Genomic DNA, 16,977 nt, shown 5'->3' with positions numbered 1-16,977 from the left:
CAATTTGCCAAAGTCTTCAGAGCAGTTAGCAACAGTCGGTCAAGCATTTTATTGTATTCCCTCCGATGCGGTGCAGTTCATCCAGAAGCCCCAGAAGGAGCCGACGACACAGCTGTACTGCACAGTCCAGGCCCAGCTGCTGCCGTACCTGCAGGCACTGATGGAATACTTGCGCCAGGACCTGCACACTTTCTTGCCAACACCCAAATACACTGACCCGAAACCAGAGAACCATTTCAAGGTGAGGGCTTAGAGACACATTCTTCGACTTGATTTTTTTTTTTTTTTCACAAAGGAAAGTGCTTTTTTATGAGGAAAGCATTTCCTGTCCCCTTTTACTGTGACAGCAGTTGAAAGCTTCGAACTGGATTTGGTGGGTCAATCCGTTCTTTTTTTTCCATTGTGCCGCTGGCCTTGTAATTTTCGACATCATTATTGTGTAATTATTGACTCAGGCCACCTCTTCTGCAGCTTTACCCTTGACACAGGGTAGATAAAATATTGTACAGAAGCCGTCAATGACGATTGTCAATGTGAACAAATAGCCTATGATTTCTCAGAAACTTTAAGTAAGCTATAATTGAAATGGTGCTCTGAGAGTCATCAATACTAGGTGCTATGGTTTTTTTTGCATGAACCACAAAAGCATGGCTGAACACTGAGCCAAGACATCTCATAGGCATATCTTTTTCTGCTGCTTGCATTTAGTATGAGCTTAGAAAGCCAACGAAACCAGTGTTGCACTACGCGATGCTGAAACTACCAAAATGTGAGAGTGCAGGCAGTGTGGGATTGAGCAGAAACTAGACCTTTTGACTGCCGGTGTCGTGTGCCAAGGTAACATCAATTATCTTTTTTTCTAAGAATGAAATAGATGTGGACTGGTAGCATTTTCTTCCGTCTTATAATTCAATGAAATTATCTTTTTATTATCAGTGGTTGAATACTAGTGATGCAGTTATAATCGGGTGTTACGACATAATCAGGCTAGTACTGGAATCTCTTGATAGAATGTCAAATCGTTTTCTGTATTTACACTGTAATTTCTTGCTTATTAAAGCTCTGTTCTCTATAACAATGACGCCTTAGACATTTTTGAGTAATAATCTATCACTTTAGCTTAACACTTGCCTCTAGTGTCCTTTTAACTTTTTAATGATGGCACATATAAGTACCCAAGTTCATTTTCTGTCTAAATGTGCTAAGCACACCGGGAATAAATGTAATAAACAAAAAAGAAATTTCTGGAAACTTCTTCCGGTGGGAAACCACAGGCAGAACACTGGAATTGGGCTTCACTTCAAGTCACCTATGGCTTCGTTTCGAATTCGTACAGACAGCTCTCGTCATATGCGAACCATAGGTGTACATTTCATATGCTGTACATCACTTATATGGCAGCACTGCAGCTGGTGATCCTGCATGTCTCCTCTGATCGTGATTTCAAAAGAAAACGAGTCGCACATTGGGCTTCCACCTTGTCCGGTGTTCCTCCTGTAAACCAATAAAGAATGCTGCTTGCTTCCTATCATTCAGGATTGGCTGAAGACATTTAGCCAGAAACTTCGTACCCACTACCACAATTCAGCAAGAAAAAAAAAACTTTTTTTTCTTATGCTGCCTCTAGGACTTGTCAATAAAGGCTTAAACCTTACAAAACCTAACTGGATAGATTGGTCCTAAAAATTCTTGCTTTTAATATATTGAGTTAAAATGTTTAGCTTTGTTTTTTTCTCCCCTCTCATTTTTGGTCTTGTTCTCTGTCTTGGAAAGTCGTCTGAAAAAGCATTGTGTCATTTAACGTAAATGGACACTCATTTTTGCAACGTGTTATCACCAATACTATAATTACTCAGCGTTGCCTGCATCTGTACACAGCAAAATTGAGAAGAGATCAGAGATTGAAAAACCCTGTAAAATATTTTGTTTCACATGTGTTTTGAAGTAAGTGTTGCAGGTACTTTTGATGGCACGCTTCATAATGTGCCCCAGAAGATATGGTCATTATGATTGTCTGTCCCTTTGTGTCATCGCCCCTGTTAACAATGGGGACAGGGTTTCCTCTGTCATCCATTGACCTTTTAAATGTGTCATATGTGCCCCTCTCCCCTGTTGCTTTTCAGTGTTGCAGAGGGATCCCCAATGCCTTTGTTACAAAGAACCAGTGATATAGCTGTCTGTAAAATACTGAAATTTGCACTGTTGAGATACTGTGTAATTGTGACCTGTTTTGTCCATATTGGGATTTGCAAAACTGTTTCATTTAGGCTCTTGCGAATATAAATTTTAGTTCAAAGTGAAGTCGAAATGAATTGTAATTAGTGTCAAATAATATAACAGTGGATAGTTCAGGCACTGTATTCTTCCACGTATAACCTGCCACCGCGTATAATCTGCACCCCCAATTTCAACAGCCCGGAAAGAAGAAAAAAAAAATACCCCCATGTATTATCCGCAGAAGTAGCTGCATACAACACCGCTCAGATCTTTGCAAAAGCAATCTCCATTGACTGATGCACGACTTGCTACGTCATATCTTCGGTTCAGTGGCTCTATCCCCCCATTTTTCGGCCACGCTGACAAAGCTGGATTCACATGCCGGTCGTTATCATGGACGTATCGGTCACATGATACATGACTGATATGGCGACTGAGCCGAAGATCACCACGGTGATTTGGCTCACCGCGATATTGCAAAATGCTTTGCGCTAACTGAGGGAGTGCCGCGTGCACTATTCGCTAACTGCTAAACGCAAAATGACTACCTGTAAAGTGGAGGAGAATGGGCGACCGTGAAGGAGATTAGAAGGAAGTTTCAACATGCAGGAGTGAAGAGAAGTCTGGGTTTCTTAGGAGATAACAAAACTTTGAATGGCGAAGAACCTTTCCGTGAGGTGTGGCTTCGCGGCAGTGCAGCGCGTGCTGCCGTGGAGCCACACTTTATGCCGAAATTTTGCAAGGTAACAGAAAAGGAAATATAGTCTAATATCAGTTTATTTTCAAACTGCTGTTATTAATATATATATATATATATATATATATATATATATATATATATATATATATATATATATATATATATATATATATATATATATTCTTGCAGAATTGCAAGCTCGGCATTTCTTCCAACTCTAGCAGCACAGAAAATTGGTTCTCTTGCTCGCAGTTTTTTGGCGGTTGAGGCCATGGGAGGGTTTCATGTTTGCCTGTCGTGCATCATCATGATGCTGTGGAGTGTGAGCTTGACTCCATGGCGCTGAAAGTTCATGTACCTTGATGCTTTTCATCACATGCTAGCTTAACCCGTTTTGTTATGCAAGTGGACAGACAAACTAGGCAGGCACGCTTGCTGCTCTTGAGCACTACAGTCTAGCCCACGTGCATGATCTGAGGCACAATCTGCAACAAAACTCCTGCAACGGTTTTCTGTCCACCGCTGTTTTGCAGGGCATCGGCCACCAAAGTCACATTTTAATGCTGCATTGATGCAAATCTGTTCAGAGTGCGCTTAGGCTCTTGGGAAGCCATGTGGCTGCTGCGAATAATTTTTGAATAACGTTTGGTTCTCTTTCTGTCCCTTCTTTCTTCAACTTAGTTTTTCTTGCGCCAGAACCACATTTCGAGCATAACCCAACTAGCCCAACATTGCATTCTGTTGAATAATCGAGCATGTGCAGTAAGCCGTGGGCAACTGCAAACAAATTCGTCTTTGCCTTGTCTTTGCTATGACCTATGTGACGTGACTTACTCACCAAAACCGAAGCTGCTGATTATACCTGTTTTAAAATTTACCACATTATAATTTTTTTTTAAATTTAACAGTGAAATTGGGGTGCGGGTTAAAGGCAAGTTGCGACTTTAGGTGTGGCTTCACTGCTGTGTGAATTGTCTCTCAAAGTGTGGTTTCACAGCAGCATGGTCTGCAATGCCATGAGTCTGTCTTTAGGGAAAAGTTCTCCGCCATCAGCGTCGCTGAAAAGGTTGGGAACAGAGCTGCTGGTCAAAGAGACAGCGTGGACAATGTCTGCATGCACGAATGGAGACTGTTTTTACAAAGATTGTAAAAACAGTCTGTCAACAGATTGTGTGCAGTTATCTCCATGAGTTATGCATGCAGGTTTTCTTCTTTTTTCTCAGTTTTGTAATTGGGGGTGTGGATTATTAGTAGGAAAATGTTATATTCGTCCATTTGAATGCTTTGAAAACTTCAAAAACTGAAATTCGAGTCAAAGCGAATATTGAATAGCATGATATTCTGTCAAATATTCGAAAATATAGAATATTTGCACATGCCCAGATTTGTGGTTTATGGTGCTCGTGTGCTGAGCTGAGAAAGTACAGGTATTATGCAGCTCCTAGCTGACTGTGCAGTGCTGCTTGGCATAGAGTTTTTATTAATGGTGCCACTGTAATTAACATTGTTCATGTTGCTGTAGAACACATTTCTGAATGTGCTTGTGTAGTGCCAACTTTAATAAGGCGCGCATGTTTACAGCCATACGTGGAGCACCCTGCACATGCTTTGTTCCACAAGGATGAAGATGTCTTCCTCTTCAACCGATTCATGGCCAGGGGCACTCCCAGCAACGGTACGGTGCCTGTGTACTTTCAGAACCTCTTTATGCTTTGTTGTGGAATGCCAGCTCTAGCACTGTTTGCATGGATAGCTTAACTCATTAAGCACAGAGAATGAGCTCATATTGTCCACGTCTCACCTGACTGCCCCGTAAAACAAACAAAAACAAGGATGCCATCAGCTAATCATGTAGGGCATCACTAATACAGGTTTACTCTCTGTTTTAGTAGGACAGCCATTGCTAATTCTTCTGGCTGCTGGCACGCCCATTCTATATGGGCCAAAAGACTATTATGTATTTATTTATTTATTTATTTATTTATTTATTTATTTATTTACTTATTTACAAGTACTGCCATCTTGCATAGCAAGACATAGCAGAAGTAAGCAAAGATTAAACGCAAACATAAAAGCAGAGAATACAGAGTGTTCCACAATGTACGTAACAAGAACAAAAAAAAAGTTATAAAAATCACACGATTTCAAGATTGTCTACAAACTTATCCAGAGGTATGCACGGAACCTTCTAGATGATTCCACTGCTCAATAGTGTTGGGGGGGGGGGGAGGGGAAAAGAGAGAATTTAAAAGAATCTAAATATCACCTAAGAGGAACAATATTTAGTGTTATCATAATAGGTTAAAATGGCTAGAAAGAGCACCCAGTTTTTTTTTCCCTTTCATGGTTCAACAATGGGCCTCAGACACACAAATTCATCACTTTACATGGGGTCCCATGGGGGTATACATGAGAATGGCTTATGGCTATGTATGACTACTGAGGTTCACAATTATGAATATATGTAGTGAGTGCTGAATACTGAATATATATGAAGTGAATATATGAAGTGGGTGCTGAGTGCTGAATATTTAGTGTTATCATAATAGGTTAAAATGGCTAGAAAGAGCACCCAGTTTTTTTTCCCTTTCATGGTTCAACAATGGGCCTCAGACACACAAATGATTGCCATGCCATCATCAGCGCACTCTTCGACATATCATTATTGTGTCAGTATCATTATGCTGTTCTCATCGTTGTGCCATTGTCATTGTCCTCCAACGTGACACTTGTCATTATCATCCGGTGGACACATGTGCAATGATAAGAGTTGTGCAAATATGGTGTGAGATGGTGCAGGTGTTATGATGCTAGTGCCACTTGACAGAATAAGTAACTTGGGTGCAAGAGGAACTTGCAAGAGTCAGCGTGCATAGGACAACCGCAGGCTCATCGGCGCACATTGTGGGCCTGTCCTGCAGAATGTTCCCCATTTGACTTCGGAATCCATTCCATAGTTGGGATTGCACTTGCAAGTGACTTAGGCCTCTGTATCTGATGACACGGGTGAGCATTCACTAAGTAACCTTGTGTTGCCAATTGAACTTTCTCAATTCCTCAGAGGAACAATTTTTTGTGGCTATTTTGGTTAGCTGGCAGTGTTTTTTAAAAGGATGAATAAAATGCCCTTCTTGTATGTTCACACTACTGTGAGTTGTGTCTTCTGTTAACTAGAGCACTTGACACCCCACCAGCTTCAGTAATTATTTTTGCTTTTGATTACTTTTTTTTTAATTGCACTTTATCACTTAGCTAGTTTCTCCTGGAGACTTAGTATCAAGGCTGTTCTCATGTCTCCTTGCCACCTCTTCTTTGTATAGAAGAGGTGGCCAGGCGTCTTGTTTCCTCTTGCCACCAGTGTTAACTGTCGTTGCCTTCTTGACAGTGTTGCTCATTAGGAAAAACTAGCTGAATGCTATGCTGATTAAACCTCCATTTCGATTTCAACAAGAAAAATTCAGTGGCAATTTAGCAGTGAATGCGAGAGAAATGCGTGAGCATTAAATCGCACTTCTTTGAGGTCCTGGATCAATGATTTAAACCATGTACACTACATTGAAAAGCGTTGTCCAGGAGCTCACTTGACATACGTCCTGCTTCTTCACAGAGTGAAGTGCAACTGGCAGTGGTGCAGAGCTGACCACTATCAGTTGCACTATATGTATTGTACTTGCAGCGGAAAACATACATTAAATCGCAAATTTCGTTAATCCATGGTATTAAAGTTTCAACAGTCAAAATAATTTCACGAATTTCCAGAACATTCCTGGTGGATAGTATCTTGTTAGTAATCACTTATAAATGAATCACGAGAAGGTCTGGCCATTATAGTAGGGTAACGAGTGTCCGCGTGCGCAGTGCAGATCGTGCTTAGAGCAAATGCACTAGCATGGCTCCTGGAGCCCAAGATTGACGTGTTGCATCGCGCAGCACTGTAAATCTTGGACACATGGCTGACCGCGCTTAGTGCCTGCATCTGTCATCCGATGGCATGCTTAAATTCAAAACAAACATGCAAGAAGATACAGATATTCGTCCTGAGAAAAGAAATGTTGCAGTTTCGCCAGAAAGGCAGACCATTCATGACGACAGCAAAGATACAACTACACAAAGTAAGGTTTGTAGTTTGTGGGGGTTCCACTCTGCGTGCGGCTAGGGCTGAAGGCGAGCTCCGGATCTAGCCCCACGCAGTCGCTTTGTGTTGCTCCCCAACCCGTAGCGCGTGAATCGCGGCTACGTCGGGTTCGAACGAATAAGGCAACCAGCGGCGTCAACTGTAAGAACGTTTATTGCTACCGGCAATAAAGAACACTGGCAGAGGGGCGTCCTCTCTGTAATAATAATAAGTAGGCTGGCCTCGTTGCCCGGGATAGTCAGGCAACGTGGTCACTCACGTGTTGCGGCAGGTACTCCAGTCCGGCAGGTTAGGGGTCCGGCCTCAGAGAGAGAGGGTCTCCCCCGGTCGCGCTGTTTTGTACCTTTTTACCTGGGCGAGAGGAATGTCCTCCTCGCCCGTCCTCCCCGCGAGTCGGGGAGGAAGGGCGCGCGCGTCGCGAGAGCGAGGGAGAATCGGGAGAGGGCAGAGTGCGCCTCTCCCCTATCTATGCCGGCTCTCGACGCGACGGCGCGGGGGAAGATGGGCGCGTGTGCTCCCCACATCCTCCTCCCCTTAAGAAGCCCCCCGTACGTTGATGCTGGCACCTAGGTACGCCCGAAGGGTTCGGGCGCCCGTTTGCTAAAGTTCCTGCCAAGGTTGGCGATCAAGGCAGCGTTGCACACGCCGGCTTTGAGCGTGGGGCTTGCGAGGCGGATCGTAGTCCCGGCTGGAAGGCGACTCTCCGTGCCGCACCCCAGGTGTCGGCTGCTCAAGCCGGGCGGTCGCTTGCTGGGCGCCGGGTAGTGGTTCGTGCGGCTGCAAGGCCAGCGTAGCGCTGCCGGTGCGTCAGTTGTACCCGCGTGTACTGCAGGCAGTTCGCACGGCCGTGTCTTGTTTCCTGCTTCAGAAAATTGGATTATTCCACTGCACGGAACGAAATTGTGATAAGCAGCATGACTGGCCGGGTCCGGGAACACCGTCAACGCCCGTTACGAAGGGAATGGTCGTCCGCATCATCAACGACTCACAGCACACCGCGCGGGCCCTCGCAAGTCTTTGGTCAATGCACACACCGCATGCAAACACGTAGAATCGTTCACGCCACATTCCCGTCGTAGTCTGTGTGGTTGCTTGAAGACTGGAACGACGGCTCGTCGTCAATACTCTGCACTCTGCTGTCGCTAGACGTTCGCTTTCCGGCAGGAACAAGGTGCCAGCACGGCCCGGACTTACGAATGGTCCTCGCAGTCATCGGGCTACGCAAATATAGCAGTCGGATCACTTCCGCCTGCTACGCAAGTTGTAGCGCGGCTGTGGGCTCGCCGTCCGGTTCTGGCTGCTCTCACTCGCCGACCGCGGTTGAGGGAGGGTCTGATCTTCATCCCACTGCTCATCACGCGGCACGTAGCGTTTCAGGTCGCATACGTGTACCGGCCCTCCGATCGGCTTCCCTTTCATGCTCTCGAGCCGGTAAACAAGCGAGGAAACCTTCTCTCGCACTTGATACGGCCCGGTCCACTTCGGCGCCAGCGAGGCAGCGAACTGTTTGCTAGAATCGCTGAGAACGTGCTGGCGTCGAAGCACCAGATCGCCCACTTCGTAGCGGACGTTCCGATGCGAGCGGTCGTACTGCGCCTTCTGTTGCGCCCTAGCAGTGCGAAGATTACGGCGTGCTTTGTGTAAAGCTTCCGTCATCTTGTCACGTAGGTGCGTCGCGTATTCAGCTCGTGCTGCCGGCGCGACCGACATTCCGCTGCGATCCGCGAGAACTCTATCCATCGGATTCGGCAGCTCTCTCCCCAGGTTGAGAGAAGAAGGCGCATACCCAGTCGAGCGGTTCACTGTCGATCGCAATGCAAACCCGATCTCTGGAAGGTAGCTATCCCAGTCCTTATGTCTTTCAGAGAACGCGACAAGCATGTGCTTAATGTTGCGATTGACCCGTTCAGTGGGGTTCGACTGAGCATGGTAAGTTGTCGTTTTCTTGTGCTTAATGCCAAGTGCAGCGCACGAGTCGACGAAAACCTTCGCAGTGAAGTAGGACGCATTGTCCGTTATCAACTGCTCCGGAAAGCCAAATCTGGTGAAAACCTCGATCAACTTATCCATGATCACTCGTGCCGTCAGTTTTCGCAAGGGGAAAAGTTCGACCCATTTACTGAAGTGATCTGTGACTACAAGCAAGAATTTGTTCCTGCTCGGTGTGGTGGGATACGGTCCCATGACGTCACACGCCGCGATTTGCCAGGGAGTCTGGCTGTCGATAGGCTGCATGAGGCCGGGCGGTCGTCCTCCTCGGGGCTTCACGCTTTGGCACACATGACATGAGCGGGCGTAGCGCATCACGTCCCGTTTCATGCCTGGCCAGGTAGCGAAGCGACACAACTTAATGTAAGTCTTGGGGCCGCTCGCGTGCCCAGCGATACACGAGTCGTGAAAGTAGCGTAGCAGTGCTCCTCGCAACACGCGCGGTATCACCACCTTAAACGCCTCACTTGTGTCGTCCTCGGTGGGAATATACCTCAGCAGGAGGCCGTCGGAATTCAGCAGATAAGAATCCAGCGCACTCACAGCATTACCAACTGATCCCGAGCGCTTAGCACCGACAGCAATACCAGCTGCCTCATGTGTGCGGCGGCCGCGCCACCCTGCTCCCGGAGCTCGTCGAGCACTTTTCGACAAAACGGGTCCTTCTGCTGAGCCGCGAACAGCTCCTCTCTGCTGAAGACGACTCCTGCGGAACCGACAACGTCTACGTGGTTCACGCTCTCGCCCAGGATCGACGGTTGTTCCGCGTCCCTTACTTGGGCCTCTCCATCGCCTCGGACTGGCGCTCGCGAAAGTGCGTCAGCTGCGGCATTGCTTTTTCCTTTGCGGTAGCGCACGGTGAAGTCGTAACGCTGCAGCAGCAGTGCCCAACGCGCCAGGCGGCCACTCGGCTCGCTCAGGCGCCTCAACCAAGTGAGAGCCATGTGGTCAGTCTCAATCTTGAATGCCACTCCATCGACGTAATAGTCGAACTTTCGCAGAGCGAAAACTATCGCGAGGCACTCCTCTGTCACCGAGTAGTTCCTTTCGGCCGGCGTCAACGAACGACTCGCGAACGCAACCGGTCGGAGAGTGCCTCCGTGCTCCTGAAGCAAAATTGCACCTAAGCCTAGGTCGCTTGCGTCTGTTTGAATCACAAACTCCCTATTCAAATCGGGCAGCTGCAATTCGGCCGTGTCAGCGAGCACCTTCGTGAGGCCACGCAGTGCCGCCTCCTGCTCTTGTCCCCAAGTCCACCGTTCGTCTTTCCTCAAGAGCTTCGTCAAAGGCGCTTGCACTGCCGCGCAGTCTGGAATGAATTGGCGATAAAAGTTCACCAATCCCAGAAAGCGCCTTAGTTCGCCGATATCTTTCGGCGACGGGTACCTCAATATAGCCTCGAGCTTATCCTTACTCGGCAGGATGCGGCCGTTGTCCAGCGTGAATCCCAACAGCGCTATTCTGCTCGCAGCTATCTGAGCTTTGTTCGGGTTCAGCGTGATACCCGCGGATCTCAGCCTGTCTAGGACGTCTCTCAAGTGGCGCAAGTGCTCCTCGAATGTTTTCGAATAAACCACTATGTCGTCCAGATATGCGAGGGCATGTTGCCACTTCGCGTCTCCTAGCACTCGGTCCATCAGCCTTTGATAAGTAGCGGGAGCTCCGACCAAACCAAAAGACATTCTTTTAAATTGAAAGAGCCCCCGGTGACAAGTGAAAGCCGTTTTCTCTTTGTCACGCTCGTCCATTTCGACCTGAAAGTATCCGCGACTAGCGTCGAGCGTTGTAAAGTACTTCGCCCCGCCTAGGTTAGACACTAAAGAGGAAATGGAGGGTAGAGGGTACGCATCCTTCTTCGTAACCTCATTCAGCCTGCGGTAGTCTACACAAAGGCGATAGGTATCGTCCTTCTTCGGGACTAGAACTACCGGGAAGCCCCATGGGCTGTTCGACCTTCCCACCACGCCTGTGTCGATGAGTTCGTCTAAGGCGCTATCAAGTGCTTTCCGCTTAGTCAAGCTAATCGGCCGAGGATTACATTTCCATGGCACAGCGTCACCCGTGTATATCCTGTGCCTGACTAGCGTAGTGCGGCCCGGACGGTCAGTGAAAATCGCGTCGTATTCGTACAACAGCGACGACAGTCGTGCCCGTTCTCTCTCCGGCATAGTGACCTCTGACAAAAGCGGGTGCGTTACTCCTCGCAGAACAGTGGCGCACTGTTGTGCCACCGTGTCTCTCTCCTCGCCTGCGCCGATTACGGTTCGCTCGCTTGGCTGTGGCCGGGTGTGGCCCACTCGCGCTGCGCCCGGAGACTGTCGTGTCTCCGCTGCCACGGGCGCTTTTGCGAAAAGCTTTAAAGCACCCGTTCCGTTCTCTCGGTAACCTCCGTTGCCGATGTCTATTACAATGCCCGACTTGACGAGAAAGTCTCGACCCAAAATAACAGGCACTGATAAACCCGGGAGATGTACAAGGCGTTGTCGCCTGACGCGTTTCTCCCAACGGATCACTAACCTAGCTGCACCGCTAGATTGTGCTGTGCCGGAAGCAAGTCGGAAGGTGGTGTCATTATCTCTCAAGCGGATATTGTTCTCGCGGAGATGCAACACCTCGTCTCCAAATAACGAAGCGCTTGCTCCGGTATCCAATAATGCAGCGAATTTCTTTCGGGCTATCGTTAGCTCGATGAACGGCGCCTGCGAGTCCGCAACACCTCCTACTCGACAAGCCGAAGGCGCAAGTAACTCGGTACCGCCGGCTATATTCGACATCGCCGCACGGGACCCAAGGTGGATCACCGGCGGCCTCGCCCGTTTCCCGAGCCACGTGCTCGGCCTCGGCCCGGCGTGCGGCCGCAGTCACGGGCGATGTGCCCTGGTCGGCCGCATTGGTAGCAGCGGCCGCTGAAGCCTCGGTGGCCTGGGCGGCCGTCGCTCCACTCCGGCTCGCCGCAGCTTCCTTGAACTGCGGTCGGCGTGTGCCGCTCCTCCAGTCTCGCATCGGCCTCTCGTTCCTGTCGCGGCGCGCTGAGTGCGGCGTTAGTCGGTGCTGTTCTCAGCGCGTAGGCGTACGGGTCCAAAGCGCGGTCTGATAACTCCCAACTACGCTGGACCTGCTGCTCCGCGAACGATGCCGACGCGTCGACTCTAGACGAGTGGGAAGGGATCGCGCCGCCGTTCCACGCGCAGCGAGGCTCGAGTGACAGCGCCGCGGGTGGAGGCGGACGGTATGCTCGCGCCGCGAGGATGTCCCCCTGGATGCGCTTCGCCTCGGCGGCGAGTTCGTCTAGGTCTGTAAACCTACATCCTCTGAAGTAGGCCGCGAAAGTGGGGTGTGCCTGCCGTGTGACACGCTCAACTTTCTCTGCATCGGTGGCGTGAGGGTTCGCGAGACGATAAAGTTCGTCCATCGCTCGAACATATTCCAGCAGGGACTCGTCCGGATGCTGGGTACGAAGCTCCAACTCTCTCCTCAAACGCCACTCGTAATTGGGCGGAAGAAATTCCTCGCGGAAGTTCGCGCGGAACTCTTCTACCGTGCGGCATCGGTGTCCGGTCAGTCGGAACCATCGAGCCGCCTGGTCAGTCAGTGAAACCGGGATCACGCGCGCGACTAGTTCGGCGTCTGAAAGCCCGGTTGCCTGCTGGTAATACAGCAGACGGTCGAGGTACTCACTTGCACTCGTGCGATCGTGGTACCCACTGTAGGTAGGCATGTCTACCTTAATTCGTGGTCGCTCGCTCTGCGACGAGGCCTGCATTGTGCCTTGCAGGGCGCCGGCTAAGCTCTGCATGATTTGCAACGCATTTTGCAGCATTGCCTCGCTAGACGGCAAACTCGCGCCCAAAGGGCCGGATGCCTCTGCCGTCCGGGTCGAGTTATCTAGTGGCATGTGTGCCTCTATGTCCGCGTCGCGATGCGGCGAGGGGCTCGACGGGGTGCGCCTCGTATTAGGGCTAACCTCTGCCCACGTGGCATTTGCGCCCGCCTGACTGTTCCGCGTGAAACACTCAAAACCAAAGCTGCTAGTTTGTTCAGCAGCTGCCGCCGCGTTAGCAATAGGCCGCTGTCTTTGCGTCGCTACATTTGACAACATGAACAAATCTGAGAGGTCAGACAAGCCAGCCGCCATTGTTCGCTGAAACGTGGGTAGTCCTAGCGCCAACACACACCAGAAGACTCGCCGTGTTGCCGAATTCGATCCACGTTGGTAGCGCCAAATGTGGGGGTTCCACTCTGCGTGCGGCTAGGGCTGAAGGCGAGCTCCGGATCTAGCCCCACGCAGTCGCTTTGTGTTGCTCCCCAACCCGTAGCGCGTGAATCGCGGCTACGTCGGGTTCGAACGAATAAGGCAACCAGCGGCGTCAACTGTAAGAACGTTTATTGCTACCGGCAATAAAGAACACTGGCAGAGGTGCGTCCTCTCTGTAATAATAATAAGTAGGCTGGCCTCGTTGCCCGGGATAGTCAGGCAACGTGGTCACTCACGTGTTGCGGCAGGTACTCCAGTCCGGCAGGTTAGGGGTCCGGCCTCAGAGAGAGAGGGTCTCCCCCGGTCGCGCTGTTTTGTACCTTTTTACCTGGGCGAGAGGAATGTCCTCCTCGCCCGTCCTCCCCGCGAGTCGGGGAGGAAGGGCGCGCGCGTCGCGAGAGCGAGGGAGAATCGGGAGAGGGCAGAGTGCGCCTCTCCCCTATCTATGCCGGCTCTCGACGCGACGGCGCGGGGGAAGATGGGCGCGTGTGCTCCCCACAAGTTTTATGGGTGTTACGTGCACTCAGGCAAAGATCTCACTCAATGACTATGCACACTCGCTGTCGCATCGCGAGCGAATACTTTGCACTGTGCCTTGAAAACTTGAGATACGTGACCGCCAACACTAGAAGCATGCAGACAAAATGTGCATCAAGGCGCCAACCATCAGCTTTTCCCTGTGCACTTCCCAATGATTAACTCCAAAATACGGCACGTGGCCCCCATATGGACAGCTATTTGAAGCTACAGCAAGGGTAGAGGAAGAGGAGACGTGCCTGCTATGCTAGGGGAAGAAGGCTGATAGATGCGCATTAAATTGAAACTTCTCACAAAATTACTTCATTAAATCATGAAACGAAAATAGTTTGTTGCATCGCAAATTTCACTAAATCGAGGTTCATTATATTGAGGTTTAATTGTATATAGTGTATATATACAGTAGAACCTTGTTGATAGATTCCCGTTACGTACGTTTCCCCTGCGCCAACGTTCGTAATCGAGAGCCAAAAAATGGCCCAATAGAGTTGTGCTTATTTTTTACCTGTTCACATATTCCTGTAAAACACGGTTTTTTGGCACCAACGTTCATAACATCGCCAAACTGTGATCCTACAACACATTTTCCGGTCGCTAAATCCCTTGTAAACAAGAAAATGCGCAAGATGCGTACAATCGAGAACAGTATATAGGGCTGCTCGGCATGGCAGCTTCACTGCAATACTCGCCTGCACGTGAAAGTGCCGGCACGTACTCAGTTTCTCATTTCGGTACCAGCAAATCTTCCTTGAGGTCATTGTGCGCGACATTCAAAGTTGTCACCACCAATCCTATTGCAATAATCATCTTCACCTATCTTTTTCACAGTGCATAGTGCCATCGGAAGCGCAGCACACATTTTTAATGCGCGATAACCGAAATGTGCCGCCACTCGCTGCTCATATACATTTTTTGGTGGCTAGATACTATGTAAACAAAAAAAAGAAATTCGGGAGGTGCGCGCAATGCAGTAACAGTATATAGCAGCTTGCTGTGGGGTCTTCACTGCAATACTTGCCCACCCATCTCATGTGAAAATGCCGGTGCACACTCATTTTTTAATTTCTGTACCAGCTAATCTACCCTGGAGTCGTCGCATGCCGCATCCACAGCTATCTCCGCCAACCCTATTGCGATAAGCATCTTCACCTATCTGTTTTACAGAGCGTGTTGCATAGTGCCATTGGTAGCATACTGCACGAATTTAGTAAGCGACAATTGAAACGCGCCACCATTCCCTGCTGTAGGCGCACCAGGTGCGATGTGGGCATCACGTTTCACTTCGGTGGCATCCGGCGTCGCCCACCAGCTCGATTTCATTTTGGTTTCCGGTCGCCCTCTTAGAACACCATGCAGCAGGAAAACAACAAAATGCGTCTTCTCGGGCCACTGGAGCACCACCAGCTCAACATGCGTCGGCATCTCATGCCGTAACAATCCGCACGACGCTTCGCATTACGTAGATGTCAACAGTAGTTGAGTCTTTCATATTTTTTAGCTACTTCAGATCGTACGTTTTCTTGGTTAGTACACTTTTCTCACATTTCTTTTTCCAAAACATATGGGCGAGGTTCTACTGTGTACCCACGCCACGTGACCAGTTTCCCATACTTAACAAACGTACACTTTTGTCCACTTTAATACTCCTAATGCTAACACAATTTAAAGGGACTGACAAATAATTTTTATGGTACCCATGTTTTTAGTGCAACGGAAAGCTTACTAGTATGAGTGTCCAATCATGCAGTGGTAATGCTGAAAACGAAATATTTTTATCACAATTTTTTAAATCTGAGTTGAGGACGTAGTCGTGCTCATGAAACAAGCTGGAAACAGTGGTAGGTGAGCGCGATAGCGATTGTACGCCAGCATTGGTGGGAAGCAGGTGATGATAGCAGCTCTAGCTGTAAGAAAATAATATTTTTCTTTATCAAGTCTATGTTTCTGCGGTTCATGTTTTATGAAGCTTTGAATTATTTTTACAATAATAGGTGGTGTCCGAATCTACACCGCAGCGACAGCTCCCTCCAAGTAACACAGGCTAATCTTGTAGGCCATGCTTTTGCTGGCTGCCTGCGCCAAGCTAAGTGGTAGGACATGCCAGTGCTATTATTGCAGTGCTGGACCCATTCACGGTGCGATTCGTTGATGGCATTTTGTATCTCACAGTGACCACAGAACTCGGGGCACTAACTTGAAAATGCGTGTGCGTGCAGCAGCCCTCATGTGCACCGCGATGCATTGAACAGCTCTACCACTCCGTTCGTTACCACGAAGGCAGTGTCGATCATTACCATGCACTTCATTTACTTCGTAATACACATAGAATAATGCGTAAAAGCCTAATAATATACGAACTGCAATTTTAAGCAGTAAGTTACTAACAGCCGACTTGCGTATAGTAATCTCGTATACTACGTCCGAAGTACCAACTCTTCACTGCCAGGCCGTGCCACTGACTGGTTTTTAAGGTTTTGAGCAAACAGCATGCTAAATTCTATCACTATAAATGATGGTCATTTCATTTCCATCAATGTCTCACAATACACTCTGGCCAGTTGTTAATCCGAAAAAAAAAGAGATAGTCGTACTTTTAACGTCTGTTGCTCGCACTTGCATTTCTGTTGTACAAACATATGTATTTTTCATTCTGGTCACTTTGCAACATTTTTTTTTATTTTCATGTTCGCATTTGATTTCTTCCACTGCACAGGGATTGCCTGCATCATACTGTCTGTGGTGGATGCCCAGGGACGGCCAGTGCAGTTCCTGAACAGCCCACTGCTCAGCGCGGGTGCCTTCAGTGGCACCGAACCGCCCACTGAATACCAGGAGGTCTCGTTTCTCTCTCACGAGGAAGTCAGTGATGTTGGTGCCGATGGAACACCTGGTAAGAGATTCCGAGTTTATTAATGTCTGAGCAAGCACTTGAAGTTAAACAAATCGAGATGTGCACCCTGGTGAGCGGAAATGCAATCTCATTACTTTGGGTGACTCCATAGAGATGGCAGCACCTTGTCGAATACGCTGTGGGGTTCTCACGCCCATGCTCTTGGGACAAAGGAATGACAACACAGTAGTGCAAACAATCTCAAGGGCATTTATTGCACCTTTCATAGATCAATGCCTGCTAGCCGAGTTGCT

At 48.8% G+C, this 16,977-nt stretch overlaps 1 protein-coding gene across 3 annotated transcripts in view; it reads left to right on the top strand.

The window, feature by feature from the left end:
- The window catches only part of LOC142560656 (KICSTOR complex protein SZT2-like), a 276,101-nt gene that overhangs the window by 188,825 nt on the left and 70,299 nt on the right, over positions 1–16,977 (top strand). For all 3 annotated transcript variants that reach the window (XM_075672892.1, XM_075672893.1, XM_075672891.1), the window contains 3 exons: positions 77–241; positions 4,499–4,592; positions 16,547–16,723. In XM_075672892.1, the coding sequence (XP_075529007.1) occupies positions 77–241; positions 4,499–4,592; positions 16,547–16,723 (436 nt within the window). The remainder of the gene's footprint in view (positions 1–76; positions 242–4,498; positions 4,593–16,546; positions 16,724–16,977) is intronic.

This window comes from Dermacentor variabilis, chromosome 10 (genome assembly GCF_050947875.1).
Source record: "Dermacentor variabilis isolate Ectoservices chromosome 10, ASM5094787v1, whole genome shotgun sequence".
In the NCBI taxonomy this organism is placed as follows: Eukaryota; Metazoa; Arthropoda; class Arachnida; order Ixodida; family Ixodidae; genus Dermacentor; species Dermacentor variabilis.
The sequence above is the reverse complement of the archived record's forward strand: the minus strand, read 5'-3'. Positions and strand labels throughout refer to the sequence as shown.